The 16,437-nt window shown below is 37.3% G+C and overlaps 1 protein-coding gene across 1 annotated transcript in view; it reads right to left on the bottom strand.

The window, feature by feature from the left end:
* The window catches only part of MCMDC2 (minichromosome maintenance domain containing 2), a 49,444-nt gene that overhangs the window by 16,407 nt on the left and 16,600 nt on the right, over positions 1-16,437 (bottom strand). The window contains exons 11-13 of the mRNA XM_043483688.1: positions 7,602-7,807; positions 4,632-4,798; positions 3,946-4,125 (exon numbers count right to left, since the gene is read on the bottom strand). Of these exons, the coding sequence (XP_043339623.1) occupies positions 3,946-4,125; positions 4,632-4,798; positions 7,602-7,807 (553 nt within the window). The remainder of the gene's footprint in view (positions 1-3,945; positions 4,126-4,631; positions 4,799-7,601; positions 7,808-16,437) is intronic.

Here is a 16,437-nt window from a genome sequence, read left to right as displayed (position 1 = left end):
TCAAAAGCATCAATTTTTCGGTGCTCAGCTTTCTTTATAGTCCAATTCTCACATCCATACATGACTACTGGAAAAACCATAGCCTTGACTAGACGGGCCTTTGTTGGCAAAGTAACGTCTCTGCTTTTTAATATGCTATCTAGGTTGATCATAACTTTTCTTCCAAGGAGTAAGCATCTTTTAATTTCATGGCTGCAATCACCATCTGCAGTGATTTTGGAGTCCCAAAAATAAAGTCAGCCACTGTTTCCACTGTTTCCCCATCTATTTCCCATGAAGTGATGGGACCGGATGCCACTATCTTAGTTTTCTGAATCTTGAGCTTTAAGCCAACTTTTTCACTCTCCTCCTTCACTTTCATCAAGAGGCTTTTTAGTTCCTCTTCACTTTCTGCCATAAGGGTGGTGTCATCTGCATATCTGAGGTTATTGATATTTCTCCCGGCAACCTTGATTTCAGCTTGTGCTTTATCCATCCCAGCATTTCTCATGATGTACTCTGAATATAAGTTAAATAAGCAGGGTGACAATATACAGCCTTGATGCACTCCTTTTCCTATTTGGTACCAGTCTGTTGTTCCATGTCCAGTTCTAACTGTTGCTTCCTGACCTGCATACAGGTTTCTCAAGAGGCAGGTCAGGTGGTCTGGTACTCCTATCTCTTTCAGAATTTTCCACAGTTTATTGTGATCCACACAGTCCAAGGCTTTGGCATAGTCAATAAAGCAGAAATAGATGTTTTTCTGGCACTCTCTGGCTTTTTCTATGATCCAGCAGATGTTGGCAATTTGATCTCTGTTCCTCTGCCTTTTCTAAAACTAGCTTGAACATCTGGAAGTTCACGGTTCACGTATTGCTGAAGCCTGGCTTGGAGAATTTTGAGCATTACTTTACTAGTGTGTGCTGCTGCTGCTGCTGCTGCGTTACTTCAGGCGTGTGCGACTCTGTGCGACCCCATAGACAGCAGCCCACTAGGCTCCTCTGTCCCTGGGATTTTCCAGGCAAGAATACTGGAGTGGGTTGCCATTTCCTTCTCCAATGCATGAAAGTGAAAAGTGAAAGTGAAGTCGCTCAGTAGTGCCGAACTCTTAGCGACCCCATGGACTGCAGCCTACCAGGCTCCTCCATCCATGGGATTTTCCAGGCAAGAGTACTGGAGTGGGGTGCCATTACCTTCTCTGACTAGTGTGTGAGATGAGTGCAATTGTGCAGTACTTTGGGCATTCTTTGGCATTGCCTTTCTTTGGGATTGGAATGAAAACTGACCTTTTCCAGTCCTGTGGCCACTGCTGAGTTTTCTAAATTTTGCTGGCATATGGAGTGCAGCACTTTCACAGCATCATCTTTCAGGATTTGAAATAGCTCAACTGGAATTCATCACATCCACTAGCTTTGTTCATAGTGATGCTTTCTAAGGCCCACTTGACTTCACATTCTAGGATGTCTGGCTCTAGGTGAGTGATCACACCATTGTGATTATCTGGGTCGTGAAGATCTTTTTTGTACAGTTCTTCTGTGTATTCTTGCCACCTCTTCTTAATATCTTCTGCTTCTGTTAGGTCCATAACATTTCTGTCCTTTATCTAGCCCACCTTTGCATGAAACTTTCCCTTAGTATCTCTAATTTTCTTGAAGAGATCTCTAGTCTTTCCCATTCTGTTGTTTTCCTCTATTTCTTTGCATTGACCACTGAGGAAGGCTTTTTTATCTCTCCTTGCTGTTCTTTGGAACTCTGCATTCAGATGGGAACATCTTTCCTTTTCTCCTTTGCTTTTCACATCTCTTCTTTCCACAGCTATTTTAAGGCCTCCTCAGACAGCCATTTTGCTTTTTTGCATTTCTCTTCCATGGGGATGGTCTTAATCCCTGCCTCCTGTACAATGTCACGAACCTCTGTCAATAGTTCATCAGGCTCTCTATCAGATCTAGTCCCTTAAATCTATTTCTCACTTCCACTGTATAATCATAAAGGATTTGATTTAGGTCATACCTGAATGGTCTAATGGTTTTCCCTACTTTCTTCAATTTAAGTCTGAATTTGGCAATAAGGAGTTCATGATCTGAGCCACAGTCAGCTCCCGGTCTTGTTTTTGCTGACTGTATAGAGCTTCTCCATCTTTGGCTGCAAAGAATATAATCAATCTGATTTCAGTGTTGACCATCTGGTGATGTCCATGTGTAGAGTCTTCTCTTGTGTTGTTGGGAGAGGGTGTTTGCTGTGACCAGTGCGTTCTCTTGGCAAAACTCTATTAGCCTTTGCCCTGCTTCATTCTGTACTCCAAAGCCAAGGAACCTGGAGTGTTAGGTCCATGAATCAAGGCAAAGACACTCACATCCCTCTTCAAAAAGGACCTGTTGTCTCTGCTATTGGGAATGTAGCACTGGGAGCCAGCACTGGCCTCCAAGAAAGCTGTCAACTTCTTCAACAACTGCCTGATCTTGATGACTGTTGCTGCTGCTAAGTCACTTCAGTCATGTCTGACTTTTTGCCACCCCCATGGACTATAGCCTGCCAGGCTCCTCTGTCCATGGGATTTTCCAGGCAAGAGTACTGGAGTGGGTTGCCATTGCCTTCTCCAAATCTTGATGACTACATAATATAATTTTTGCTCTAGTCGACAGGTCTTCTTATAGTTTTCCATGTATACTCTTTTCTACTTTTATATCTTTGCTCTTATTTTTAGCTTTTTTTTGAATGTCCATCCTTCTTGTCATTTAAATCTAACCTTTTGTTTTCTTTTTTCCTTTTTGTAAAATTTAGTTTTAATTGGAGGATAATTTAAATCTTACCTTTTCTTAAGGCCCAACTAAAGTCTCACCGCCTTTTGAGTTATTCCTAACTCTTACATTCTACTTGATACCTTCCTTTCTGAATTCAAGCAACATTTATAGTCAGCACCACCCAGCATAGCTTTAAATTGTCCCTTGTTTCATATATCTCAATTAAATGATAAACTATTTAAGGAAGAAAAATGTACATTTCTAGGAGAATATAAAAGAACTGAAAGAGGCTCATCTATATTAAGTACTCAGTAAATGCCTGACTAATTAATAAATCCATAGACTCTTTTTTTGTTGTTTTTCAGGGAAAAACTGGGCAAAAAGTCTTCCAGGTTATTCGCATGTCTATATCATTTAGTACCCCAATTCCTAAAGACTAATTGCCTTTTTTTATACACACTAAAACAAACGAAAAGACCTTATTTTATCATAAACATTGTTCTTTTTCTGTTTTAATCTATGTGAATAAATTCCACCTTTCAATCTTTTATCATGCAATTTGGGCTACAAAAAAAGGCAGGTATGAACAAAATATTTACTGACCTGTGGATTCACCCTTCCCAATGTTACAGGCCATTTAGCTATCCTACACAGATACTTTAACTCTATTGTGGACAGATTTCTCAACAGTTAATATTAAAAGGGCTTCACTTGTAAATACTTGAGTACCTTTAATAGCTATGAGAGTCATTACTAAATTTGCATCATCCAACTCTCAGGAACTCTGAACATGCCACACATGTTTTCAGGTCAAGACATTAAAATAAATGGGTTTGTGAGTCATGATAGATACTCCCTACAGTTAGAACTATTCCCTTTGAATAGTCTATAAAATGTAAACAACTGTGTATCTAGAAAGCCTCTCATCATAATGTTTTATAAAAATATTCTATTTTGAATGTTTTAATGGAAAGATAAACCATGGTGATCTGATTAGTGATTCAAAGAATAAACTCAACATTTTAATATCTATGTCCTTATAGTTTTTAATTTAAGTCTAATCTAAAATATTTTCTATACAATGTTCTTAAAATGCTTAAAAGCTGAAAGCAAATTGAAATAAAAGAAAATTCTAAATAAGGAAAATTGAATGTTCAAGGGAGTTTTATTTAAATTGAGAAACATTAGCACAAGTATTCATGTCACTCATTTTTTCTACCTTTACCTTTTCAAAATCTTCAGTTGTGAACTGTTTAGAAGCTAAATAAAGCAGCCCTTCAGGATCAATGGCTTTCTTTAAAGTATGTTGCACAGTTGGAAGAAGTGGGTGGCAAGGAGATGATTCATTGCAGTTAATCAATAATGCAAATGCCTCTACAAGATTAGCTGGAATTAAACTGCAATCCTACCTCAAACAAAAATATAGAAGGCAAATATTAAACACTGGCATTTTCACAAACACTTTAAATAATAACAAAATAAAATAATTATTACAATTATAATTTCATAATTTAATGTCATTAACACTATAATATAATTCTATTAATAATTTAAATAATAATTATAAATAATACTTCATTTAAAGTGATTCCCAAATAGCATCGGATCTTTGTGGTAACCAATTTTTTAAAATACTCTTTATTGAGTATTTTCTTACACATTATTCATAAAAACCTCCCCCACTACCTACTCAAATAATAATTTTTAGTGAGCAGATACCTGCTTTGTATGACTAAAAAACAAAAAAATTGCAAACAACTGTGTCATTATTTAGTTCCAGGATCTGAGTAAGTATAGAAAGTAAGCACAGAAATAAAAATAAAACATAAAATTGTTATTAAAAATTGAGACTAAAATCCATGACTAAATCCTTGAAGAACATTCTAACAATAAAATACACATATACTTTACCATCTGACCAATTAGCATATTGGTTTTCTGTATATTTCTCCTTGAAGGTGAATCCATATCAAGAAAAGACCAAAAACTGCACTGAACTGGAAAAGTCATTTGTTGATCCACATCATCCCCAAACTTTTTTCCTGAGATGTAGACTGTGATGCTTCTACTTTCCACAGCTAAGTCAAGAGACATTATCCATTTGTTACTTAAGTTCACTTTGGTCAATATAGCTATAGATTAATTATAAATTAATTAAAAAAATGTGAATTTTACAAACTAAATTTTGGATAGCAAAGATACAGGAAAATTTGATGGTTTTGCAGGATATGGCTAAATTAGAGGATTTGCCATAAAAAAAACAAGGCAAGAAAAATATTTGAATGTTTCTGTATCCCCTGACAATAAGAACTATTAATCCAAAGCATGAAGCTGGAATTGTGGACCGGGATGAATGGGCAGGGGGTAAGGAGACTGGTCGTATCATGCAGGTTACAAAGGAAGCTGAAATTAAGCAATGTTCTTTTGTGTGGAAAAAAAAAAAAAGAAAGCAGATCATCTAAGTTAAGAATGAAAGAGGAAAAGATTGTGAGACAATACACACAATCTGGTCTTTTGCGTCTGGTTCTTTGGGGCTTCTTTTGTGGGGGTGGAGGGTGGGAGGTTCCTGGTGGCTCAGTGGGTAAAAAAATCTGCCTGCAGTGTGGAAGACTCAGGTTCTATCCCTGGGTTGTTAAGGTCCCCTGGAGAAGGGAATGGCAACCCCCTCCAGTATTCTTGCCTGGAGAATTCCATGGACAGAGGAACCTAGTGGGCTATAGTCCACGTGGTCACAAAGAGTTGGACATGACTGAGTGACTAACACATATATATTTTGTTTTATTACTGACTTGTAGGAATTGTTTCTGTGCTCTAGGTATATGTCCTATGTCAAATATGTGTATTGCAATTATTTTCTTTTCCTTTGTTTGCCTACTCACTTTTTAAATGGCCTTTTGATGTGTATAACTTTTTAGTTTTGATGAAATCCAATTCATCAATTATTTTCTGTTAATTGCTTTCTGGGTTTCATCTAAAAAATCTTTGCCTACCCTGGTGGCACAAATGGTAAAGAATCTGCCTGCAATGCAGGAGATCAGGGTTCAATCCCTGGGTAGGGAAGATCCTCTGGAGAAGGAAATGGCAATCCATTCCAGTGTTCTTGCCTAGAGAATCCGTGGATAGAGGAGCCTGGTGGGCTGCTGTCCATGGGGTCACACAGAGTCGGACACGACTGAAGCGACTTAGCATGCATGCATGCGTTGGAGAAGGAAATGGCAACCCACTCCAGTATTTTTGCCTGGAGAATCCCAGGGGTAGAGGAGCCTGGTGGGCTGCCATCTGTGGGGTTGCACAGAGTTGGGACACGACTGAATCGACTTAGCAGTAGCAGCAGCCAGTGTTCTTGCCTGCAAAATCCCATGGACAGAGGAGCTTGGCGGGCTACAGTCCATGGGGTCACAGAGTCAGATATGACTGAACATGCACACAACACACCCTTAAGTCATAAAGATTTCTCATGTTTTCTTCTAGTAGCCTTATAATTTAAGTTTTTATATATAGGTTTATGATTCATCTTTAATTAATTATTGTGTATAGTTGTGAGGTATGAGCAAATACTAATTCTTTTCCAGATGTTCCACCATCATTTGTTGAAAAAACTTTCCCCATTTTCTTGCTTTGATGTTGTGATCAAAAATCAGTTGAACATATGAGAATGAGTCTATTTTTGCAGGCAGAGGCAATATGCTATGTCTCCTGTGTATTGCTGCACATGCTTGCTGGTATGCCAAGAACGCAAGGTCCTAACTTTTCTTTGCCCAGTATTTATCTCTCCATATCCTTGTTAGTTATAAATCTGGCTCAAGCAGCATTATCCTAATACCAAAATCAGACAAAAGATATAACAAGAAAACTACAGACCAATATCTCTTATAGGCAAAAATTCTCAACAATATATTAGCAAATTAATTCCAATGATGTATAAAAATAAATATACAACACATCCAAGTAGAATTTATGTTAGGTATGCAAAGCTAGTTCAACATTTGAAAGTCAATTAATGTAATCCATAATATCAACAGGCTACAGAAGAAAAATCACATTACCATGTCAATAGATGCAGAAAAAGCATTTGGTAAAATTCAACACCCTTTATTTAAAAACTCTTACTAGATTAGGAATAGAAAGGAACTCCTTCAACTTGAAAAAGAACTTCATCAAAAAACCTAGAGCTAACATCATACATAATGGTGAGAAACTTGAAACTTTCCTATTAAGGTCAGGAACAAGACAAGATCATGATGTTCCTTTTCACCACTATTTTTCAACATCATCTTGAATGTCCTAACAAGTGTAATAAGACAAGAAGAGGAAATAAATCTGAAGGGAAGGCAACCCACTCCAGTATTCTTGCCTGGTGAATTCCATGAACAAAGCCTGGTGAGCTACATACAGTCCATGGGGTCACAAAGAGTTGGATACGACTGAGCGACTAACTCTAACTAATACAAATTGATGTGTTACAACTGAGAGCAAAGGCTTAAATAGTGCATTTACACATTAAATTCCTGTTTTTATTTATCAAGGTAAAATGATAAATGTCATTTAATATAATTTCTCTATTTCTAAAATGTGTACAATATAATCCCTATTGTTAGGTAAGTCCTACGCTTCCCTGGTGGTTCAGATAGTAATGAATTGGCCTGCAATGCAGGAAGCCTGGGTTCGATCACTGGGTCAGGAAGATCCCCTGAAGGAGGGCATGGTAATCCACTCCAGTATTCTTGCCTGGAGAATCCCGTGGACAGAGAAGCCTGGAGGGCTACAGTCCACTGGGTTGCGTAGAGTCAGACATGACTGAAGTGATTTATCACACCCAACTCCATGACACTGATGGAAAAGTTAAAGAGGTAAAAATTAATTTGAAAAAATATTGCTTACCTGACTGGAGCTGTTCAAGTTTATCTTTTTTGTGTGAAGCCAAGTCTCCTATAAAGCAGATACCACCTTTAGCTAGCAAAGCACTGCCAGCTTGAATGCTAACTGCTCCAGTTCCATACTTATTCCTGGATAGAGTAGGGAAAATTTCAGTAGAGACTGAATGACGTATACCACGGGGCACAAGGTTTATACTAAAATTCAAAAGCCTAAGGGAAAAAATAAATCATTAATTACTATTATTTAATATTTGATTTTCAGAAGTCATAATGCATAATAGCTATACAATTAGATTTAATTTGATTTAATGTTTATTGAGCACTAGTGCTAGGCATAAAAACACATATGAGATTTGGTCCTTAACTTGGAAAGCTCACACCCTAGAGAGATGAAAACAAGAAACTAAGACACGATATGATGAGTACTAAAAAATGCTGTGAGGACATCCATAAAAGAAATATTTCTTCCTGGAAAAAAAATCAGAAAAATCTATAGAGAGATGACATTTGAACCAAGACTTTCTCTTTTTTGATGAACTGCTTTCATTTATTCAAAACTTCTGCATTTAGGTTTTGCAAAAAGTCCATCATGACTACCCCTGCTACCTATGTATCAACATAACTCGTGATACATCCTTTTGTTTTCTAATCTCTTTGCCAATTGCCTCAAGCCTCTTCGTTTCTCAAATTTAAATTATAAGAAAAGAATATGATTAGCTGAGCTTAGCTTTTAAATCCTTGCTGCAGAAATCATAGCTTGCTGGTGCGATCTACTATGATGACCAGACACACACATACAGTGCAAATGAGGGTGAAGCAGTATCTCTTAAGAATGGGCAGGCAGATGCTATAAAATGTCTAGAATATGTGTCATTCCAAGGAATTTGGGTGTTAATTTGAAGATATGTAAAATGGGTAAGATGTAGAAGGAAAATTTGCAAGTCTATAAGGCAGTGGTTCTCAACCCTAGCTCACTTTAAAATCACCTGGGGAGCCAACAGTCATGTGAAAAGATGGTCAACATCAAAAATCGTCAGGGGAATGCAAATCAAAAACACAATGAGATATCACAACATACCTATCAGAATGACAGTTATCAAGCATACACAAACCCAAAAACCAATTGTTGGCAAGAATGTGAATAAAGGGACCCCTTATGCACTGTTGGTAGCAATATATATTGATATAGCTTTTTATGGAGAAGAGTGTGGAAATTCCTCAACAGAGTTATCATATGGTCCAGCAATTCCACTTCTGGGCGTTAATCCAAAGAAAACAAAAACATTAATTGGAAAAGATATATGCACCTCCATGTTCACTGCAGCATTATTTATAATAGCCAAGATATAGAAACAATCTAAGTGTCCATCAATAGATGAATGGATAAAGAAGATGTGGTATGTATATATATATATGTAATGGAATATTACTCAGCCATAAAAACAATGAAATCTTGACATTTGTGAAAACACAGATGGGCCTAAAAGTTATTATGCTAAGATACTTTAACAAAAAAATTGCTTGGGGTCTTTAAAAAATTCCAATGCTAAGCCCTCCATAAAATATAAATTATAATCTTTGGGCATGAGCCACAGGCATAAATATTTTAAAAAATATTTTCACAGATGATTCTAATAGGTAGCCAGGCTGAGAAGCTAATTATATAGAACAATGGGCCTCAAACTGGCTAATCATTGGAATTAACTGAGGAAGTTTTTGAACTACTGGTATAACGTCACAGAGTATAAGACACGAATACAAAAATCAACACTAACTCTACATATTCAAAGCAAATACTTGAAAAATAAAATTAACAAAGCACTACTACTTTAACAGCATCAGTTCAGTTCAGTCGCTCAGTCGTGCCCGACTCTTTGTGACCCCATGGACTGCAGCACACCAGGCCTCCCTGTCTATTACCAACTCCCAGAGTTTACTCAAAACCATGCCCATTGAGTCAGTGATGCCATCCAACTATCTCATCCTTTGTCATCCCCTTTTCCTCCCGCCTTCAATCCTTCCCAGCATCAGGGTCTTTTCCAATAAGTCAGTTAGTTCTTCCCATCAGGTGGCCAAAGTATTGGAGTTTCAGCTTCAACATCAGTCCCTCCAGTGAATATTCAGAACTGATTTTCTTTTGGATGGACTGGTTTGATCTCCTTGCAATCCAAGGGATTCTCAAGAGTCTTCTCCAACACTACAGTTCAAAAGCATCAATTCGGTGCTCAGCTTTCTTTACAGTCCAACTCTCACATCCATACATGACTACTGGAAAAACCATAGCCTTGACAAGATGGACCTTTGTTGACAAAGTAATGTCTCTGCTTTTTAATATGCTGTCTAGGTTGGTCATAACTTTTCTTCCAAGGAGTAAGCATCTTTTAATTTCATGCCGGCCGTCACCATCTACAGTGATTTTGGAGCCCCAAAAAATAAAGTCTGACACTGTTTTCACTGTTTCCCCATCTATTTGCCATGAAGTGATGGTACCGGATGCCATGATCTTATTTTTCTGCATGTTGAGCTTTAAGCCAACTTTTTCACTCTCGTCTCTCACTTTCATCAAGAGGCTCTTTAGTTCTTCTTCACTCTCTGCCATAAGAGTGGTGTCGTCTGCATATCTGAGGTTATTGATATTTCTCCTAGCAATCATGATTCCAACTTGTGCTTCTTCCAGCCCAGCATTTCTCATGATGTACTCTGCATATAAGTTAAATAAGCAGGGTGACAACATACAGCCTTGACGTACTCCTTTTCCTAATTGGAACCAGTCTGTTGTTCCATGTCTAGTTCTAACTGTTGCTTCCTGACCTGCATACAGGTTTCTCAAGAAACAGGTCAGATGGTCTGGTACTCCTATCTCTTTCAGAATTTTCCATAGCTTATTGTGATCCACACACTCCAAGGCTTTAGCATAGTCAAAAAAGCAGAAATAGACGTTTTTCTGGAACTCTCTTGCTTTTTCTATGATCCAGCAGATGTTGGTAATTTGATCTCTGGTTCCTCCACCTTTTCTAATTAGAACATCAGGAAGTTTTTCAAGTTCACGTATTGCTGAAGCCTGGCTTGGAGAATTTTGAGCATTACTTTACCAGTATGTGAGATGAGTACAATTGTGTGGTAGTTTGAGCATTCTTTGGCATTGCCTTTCTTTGGAACTGGAATGAAAACTGACCTTTTCCAGTCCTGTGGCCACTGCTGAGTTTTCCAAATTTTGCTGGTATATGGAGTGCAGCACTTTCACAGCATCATCTTATAGGATTTGAAATAGCTTAACTGGAATTCATCACCTCCACTAGCTTTTTTCACAGTGATGCTTCCTAAGGCCCACTTGACTTCACATTCCAGGATGTCTGGCTCTAGGTGAGTGATCACACCATTGTGATTATCTGGGTCGTGAAGATCTTTTTTGTACAGTTCTTCAGTGTATTCTTGCCACCTCTTCTTAATATCTTCTGCTTCTGTTTGGTCCATACCATTTCTGTCCTTTATTGAGCCCATCTTTGCATGAAATATTCCCTTGGTATCTTAATTTTCTTGAAGAGATCTCTAGTCTTTCCCATTCTATTGTTTTCCTCTATTTCTTTGCACTGATCACTGAGGAAGGCTTTCTTTTTTTTTCCATTTATTTTTATTAGTTGGAGGCTAATTACTTTACAATATTGTAGAGGTTTTTGCCATACATTGACTTGAATCAGCCATGGATTCACATGTATTCCCCATCCTGATCCCCCCTCCCTCCTCCCTCTCGATCCCATCCCTCTGGGTCTTCCCAGTGCACCAGCCCTGAGCACTTGTCTCATGCATCCAACCTGGGCTGGTGATCTGTTTCACCCTTGATAGTATACTTGTTTCAATGCTATTCTCTCAGAACATCCCACCCTTACCTTCTCCCACAGAGTCCAAAAGTCTGTTCTATACATCTGTGTCTCTTTTTCTGTCTTGCATATAGGGTTATCATTACCATCTTTTAAAATTCCATATATATGTGTTAGTTATCTTTCTGGCTTACTTCACTCTGTATAATGGGCTCCAGTTTCATCCATCTCATTAGAACTGATTCAAGTGAATTCTTTTTAATGGCTGAGTAATATTCCATATTGTATATGTACCACAGCCTCTTTATCCATTCTTCTGCTGATTGGCATCTAGGTTGCTTCCATGTCCTGGCTATTATAAACAGTGCTGCGATGAACACTGGAGTACACATGTCTCTTTCAGAGCTGGTTTCCTCGGTGTGTATGCCCAGGACTGGGATTGCTGGGTCATATGGCAGTTCTATTTCCAGTTTTTTAAGGAATCTCCACACTGTTCTGCATAGTGGCTGTACTAGTTTGCATTCCCACCAACAGTGTAAGAGGGTTCCCTTTTCTCCACACCCTCTCCAGCATTAATTGCTTGTAGACTTTTGGATAGCAGCCATTCTGACTGGCGTGTAATGGTACCTCATTGTGGTTTTGATTTGCATTTCTCTGATAATGAGTGATGTTGAGCATCTTTTCATGTGTTTGTTAGCCATCTGTATGTCTTCTTTGGAGAAATGTCTGTTTAGTTCTTTGGCCCATTTTTTGATTGGGTCATTTATTTTTCTGGAATTGAGCTGCAGGAGTTGCTTGTATATTTTTGAGATTAATCCTTTGTCTGTTGCTTCATTTGCTATTATTTTCTCCCATTCTGAAGTCTGTCTTTTCACCTTGCTTATAGTTTCCTTTGTTGTGCAAAAGGTTTTAAGTTTCATTAGGTCCCATTTGTTTATTTTTGCTTTTATTTCTAATATTCTGGGAGGTGGGTCATAGAGGATCTTGCTGTGATTTATGTCAGAGAGTGTTTTGCCTACGTTCTCCTCTAGGAGTTTTATAGTTTCTGGTCTTACATTTAGATCTTTAGTCCATTTTGAGTTTATTTTTGTGTATGGTGTTAGAAAGTGTTCTAGTTTCATTCTTTTACAAGTGGTTGACCAGTTTTCCCAGCACTACTTGTTAAAGAGGTTGTCTTTTTTCCATTGTATATTCTTGCCTCCTTTGTCGAAGATAAGGTGTCCGTAGGTACACGGATTTATCTCTGGGGTTTCTATTTTGTTCCATTGATCTATATTTCTGTCTTTGTGCCAGTACCATACTGTCTTGATGACTGTGGCTTTGTAGTAGAGCCTGAAGTCAGGCAGGTTGATTTGAAGAAGGCTTTCTTATCTCTCCTTGCTATTCTTTGGAACTCTGCATTCAGATGGGAATGAATATTTTTCCTTTTCTCCTTTGCTTTTCACATCTCTTCTTTCCACAGCTATTTTAAGGCCTCCTCAGACAGTCATTTTGCTTTTTTGCAGTTCTTTTTCTTGGGGTTGGTCTTGCTCCCTGTCTCCTGTACAATGTCATGAACCTCTGTCAATAGTTCATCAGGCACTCTATTAGATCTAGTCCCTTAAATCTATTTCTCACTTCCACTGTACAATCATAAGGGATTTGATTTAGGTCATACCTGAATGGTCTAATGGTTTTCCCTACTTTCTTCAATTTAAGTCTGAATTTGGCAATAAGGAGTTCATGATCTGAGCCACAGTCAGCTCCCGGTCTTGTTTTTGCTGACTGTATAGAGCTTCTCCATCTTTGGCTGCAAAGAATATAATCAATCTGATTTCGGCGTTGACCATCTGGTGATGTCCATGTGTAGAGTCTTCTCTTGTGTTGTTGGGAGAGGGTGTTTGCTGTGACCAGTGCGTTCTCTTGGCAAAACTCTAATAGCCTTTGCCCTGCTTCGTTCTGTACTCCAAGGTCAAATTTGCCTGTTATTCCAGGTGTTTCTTGACTTTCTACGTTTGCATTCCAGTCCACTATATTGAAAAGGATATCTTTTTTGGCTGTTAGTTCTAAAAGGTCTTGTAGGTCTTCATAGAACCATTCAACTACTTCAGCATTACTGGTTGGGGCATAGACTTGGATTACTGTGATATTGAATGGTTTGCCTTGGAAACGAACAGAGATGATTCTGTCATTTTTGAGATTGCATCCAAGTACTGCATTTTGGACTTTTTTGTTGACTATGATGGCTACTCCATTTCTTCTAAGGGATTTTTGAGCACAATAGTTATCTGAGTTAAATTCACCCATTCCAGTCCATTTTAGTTTGCTGATTCCTAAAATGTCGATGTTCACTCTTGCCATCTCCTCTTTGACCAGTTCCAATCTTCCATGATTCGTGGACCTAACATTCCAGGTTCCTATGCAGTATTGTTCTTTATAGCAACAGACGTTCCATCCAGTCACATCCACTGGGTGTTGTTTTTACTTTCTCTGTCTCTTCATTCTTTTTGGAGTTATTTATCCACTGATCTCCAGTGGCATACTGGGCACCTACCAACCTGGGGAGTTGATCTTTCAGTTTCCTATCTTTTTGTCTTTTTGTACTATTCATGGGGTTCTCAAGGCAAGAATACTGAAGTGGTTTGCCATTCCCTTCTCCAGTGGACCACATTTTGTCAGAACTCTCCACCATGACCTGTCTATCTTGGGTGGCCCTACAAGGCATGGCTCATAGTTTCATTGAGTGAGACAAGGCTGTGGTCCATGTGATTAGATTGGTTAGTTTTCTGTGATTGTGGTTTTCAGTCTGTCTGCCCTCTGATGGAGAAGGATAAGGGACTTATGGAAGCATTCTGATGGGACAGACTGACTGAGGGGGAAACTGGGTCTCCAGTTTAACAGCATCAAAAATACCACTTAGGAATCAACAAATTATGTGTGTGACCTTTGCAATTTGCTTAAAGAAATTAAGATTTAAATAAATGGAGACATATACCATATTCATGGATTGGAAGACTGAACATTGTTAAGATGTAAATTCTCCCCAAAACTGATTTATAAGTTAAAAGCAGTTCCAATCAAAATCCTTAAAGGCTTTTTTGGTGTGATGGAGGTTGGTAGTAACATATGGATTCTAAACTTTTTAAGAAAATGCAAAGCACCTAAAATAATAAAAACAAATATTAAAAATGAAGAATAAAGTTGCACTACCTGATTCAAAACTTAATATAGAGCTACAACAATCAAGAATGTGAGGCAAAATCATAGACAAATAAGTCAAAACAGCACAAAAGAAAGTTCGAATAGATGTATGCCCAGTTAAACTGTATACCTAAATTTATAACCATATAACCAGTTTAACAGATTTTTAGTACTGGTACCACAGCAATTCAATGGGGAAAGGAAAATTTTTTTCAACAAATAGTATGGAAAAGTTTGATAAATGCATAGGAAAAACATTAATCTTGACTCCTACCTCGCATATATACAAGGTATATACAGAAACTGACTTGGAATAGATAACAGACCTATTTTAAAAGTTAAAGCTATATGCTCCTAGAAGAAGACATAGAATAATATCTTTATGACCTTAAGATAGGCAGAGACTTATTAAACAAAAACCAGAAAACACTAAACATAAAAGAAAATAACAATCAAAACTAAAAGGTCTGCTCATCAAATATATCTTTAAGAAAAAAATACAAACTATTTTTGTACCTGGGAGAAAAGTTTCGTGATACATATGTGACAATGGATGTGCATTCAGAACTCCATTTAAAAGTGAGCAAACAACTTGACACTTCATAAAATAAGATGAGTAAGCACATGAAGAAGAGTTCAAATCAGTAGTCATCAGGGAAATGCAACTTAGAAATGTAATGAGATACCATTTCATACACACTAGCATGGCTAAATTGAGAAAGACTGACAACTGGATTTTGGTGAGGAGAGAAACATCTGGAACCTTACCTCGTTGGCTAGAATGTAAAATTGCACAACCACTTTGAAAAACTGTTTGGCAGTTTCTTATAAAGTTACATACACGTACCTTATGACACAGCAATTCCACTCGTATATATTTATTCAAGATAATGAAAACACAAGTCTACAAAAAGACTTGTACAAGAGATGTTTATTGCAGCTTTATTTATATAGTCAAAACATGCAAAACCCAAATGTCCATCACTAGAGAAATGGAGAAACAAATTCTGGTACATTTATATAATGGAACACGACTCATCAATAAAAACAAGTGAACTTCTGACACACACACAACAGGGCCAATCTCAAAAACATGCTAAGCAAAAGAGATTAGATCCTAAAGAGGATGCACTGTGTGATTCTATTTATACAAAATTCAAGAACAGGAAAATTAACCTATGGTGACAGAAATCAGCTGTGGAAATAGGAATTAACTGAGAGAATAAAGGAACTTTCCAAAGTGATGGACAATGGAAATGTTTCATATCTTATTGAGGTGATGGCTATAGGAACACATGTATCTGTCAAGATTCATCAAATTGCATACTTAAGATCTTATTGCTTCACTTTATTTATGCAAATCTTAACTAAAAAACAAAACACCAAATCTCTCATACAGCCCCAAATACTATAGGAAAAGATTAATGACAAACATAAAGAGAGACAAGGGCTCTAATTTACAGAGATATTACAAATCAACAAGAAATAAGCAGATTAATTTAAAAATGGAAAATGGTCACAGTGTTCATAGAAAAATAATAAAAAGTGTTTAATAAATTCTAAATGATGCTAAAGCTTACTTCTAGTTAAAGAGATGAAAATTAAAATAAAATACCAGTTTTCACCCTTCAGAGGGCCAAATTTAAAAGTCTAATAATACCCAGTATTGGTTGAGACTGTTAAACAAATATTCTCATGCTTATTAGTGGAAGATTAAATTGGTGCAATATGTGGCAGTTAGCACTATAGTTACATTATGATTTAATCTTAATTTTAGCAAAACATCACCTGTCCAATTAAGTTAGCTAATTGGACTTTTATTTTTTAATTTAAATTTCATTA

The sequence above is a fragment of the Cervus canadensis genome, chromosome 12 (assembly GCF_019320065.1).
Source record: "Cervus canadensis isolate Bull #8, Minnesota chromosome 12, ASM1932006v1, whole genome shotgun sequence".
Taxonomy (NCBI): Eukaryota; Metazoa; Chordata; class Mammalia; order Artiodactyla; family Cervidae; genus Cervus; species Cervus canadensis.
Note: the sequence above shows the minus strand (reverse complement) of the source record. Positions and strands in the feature narration are given on the sequence as shown.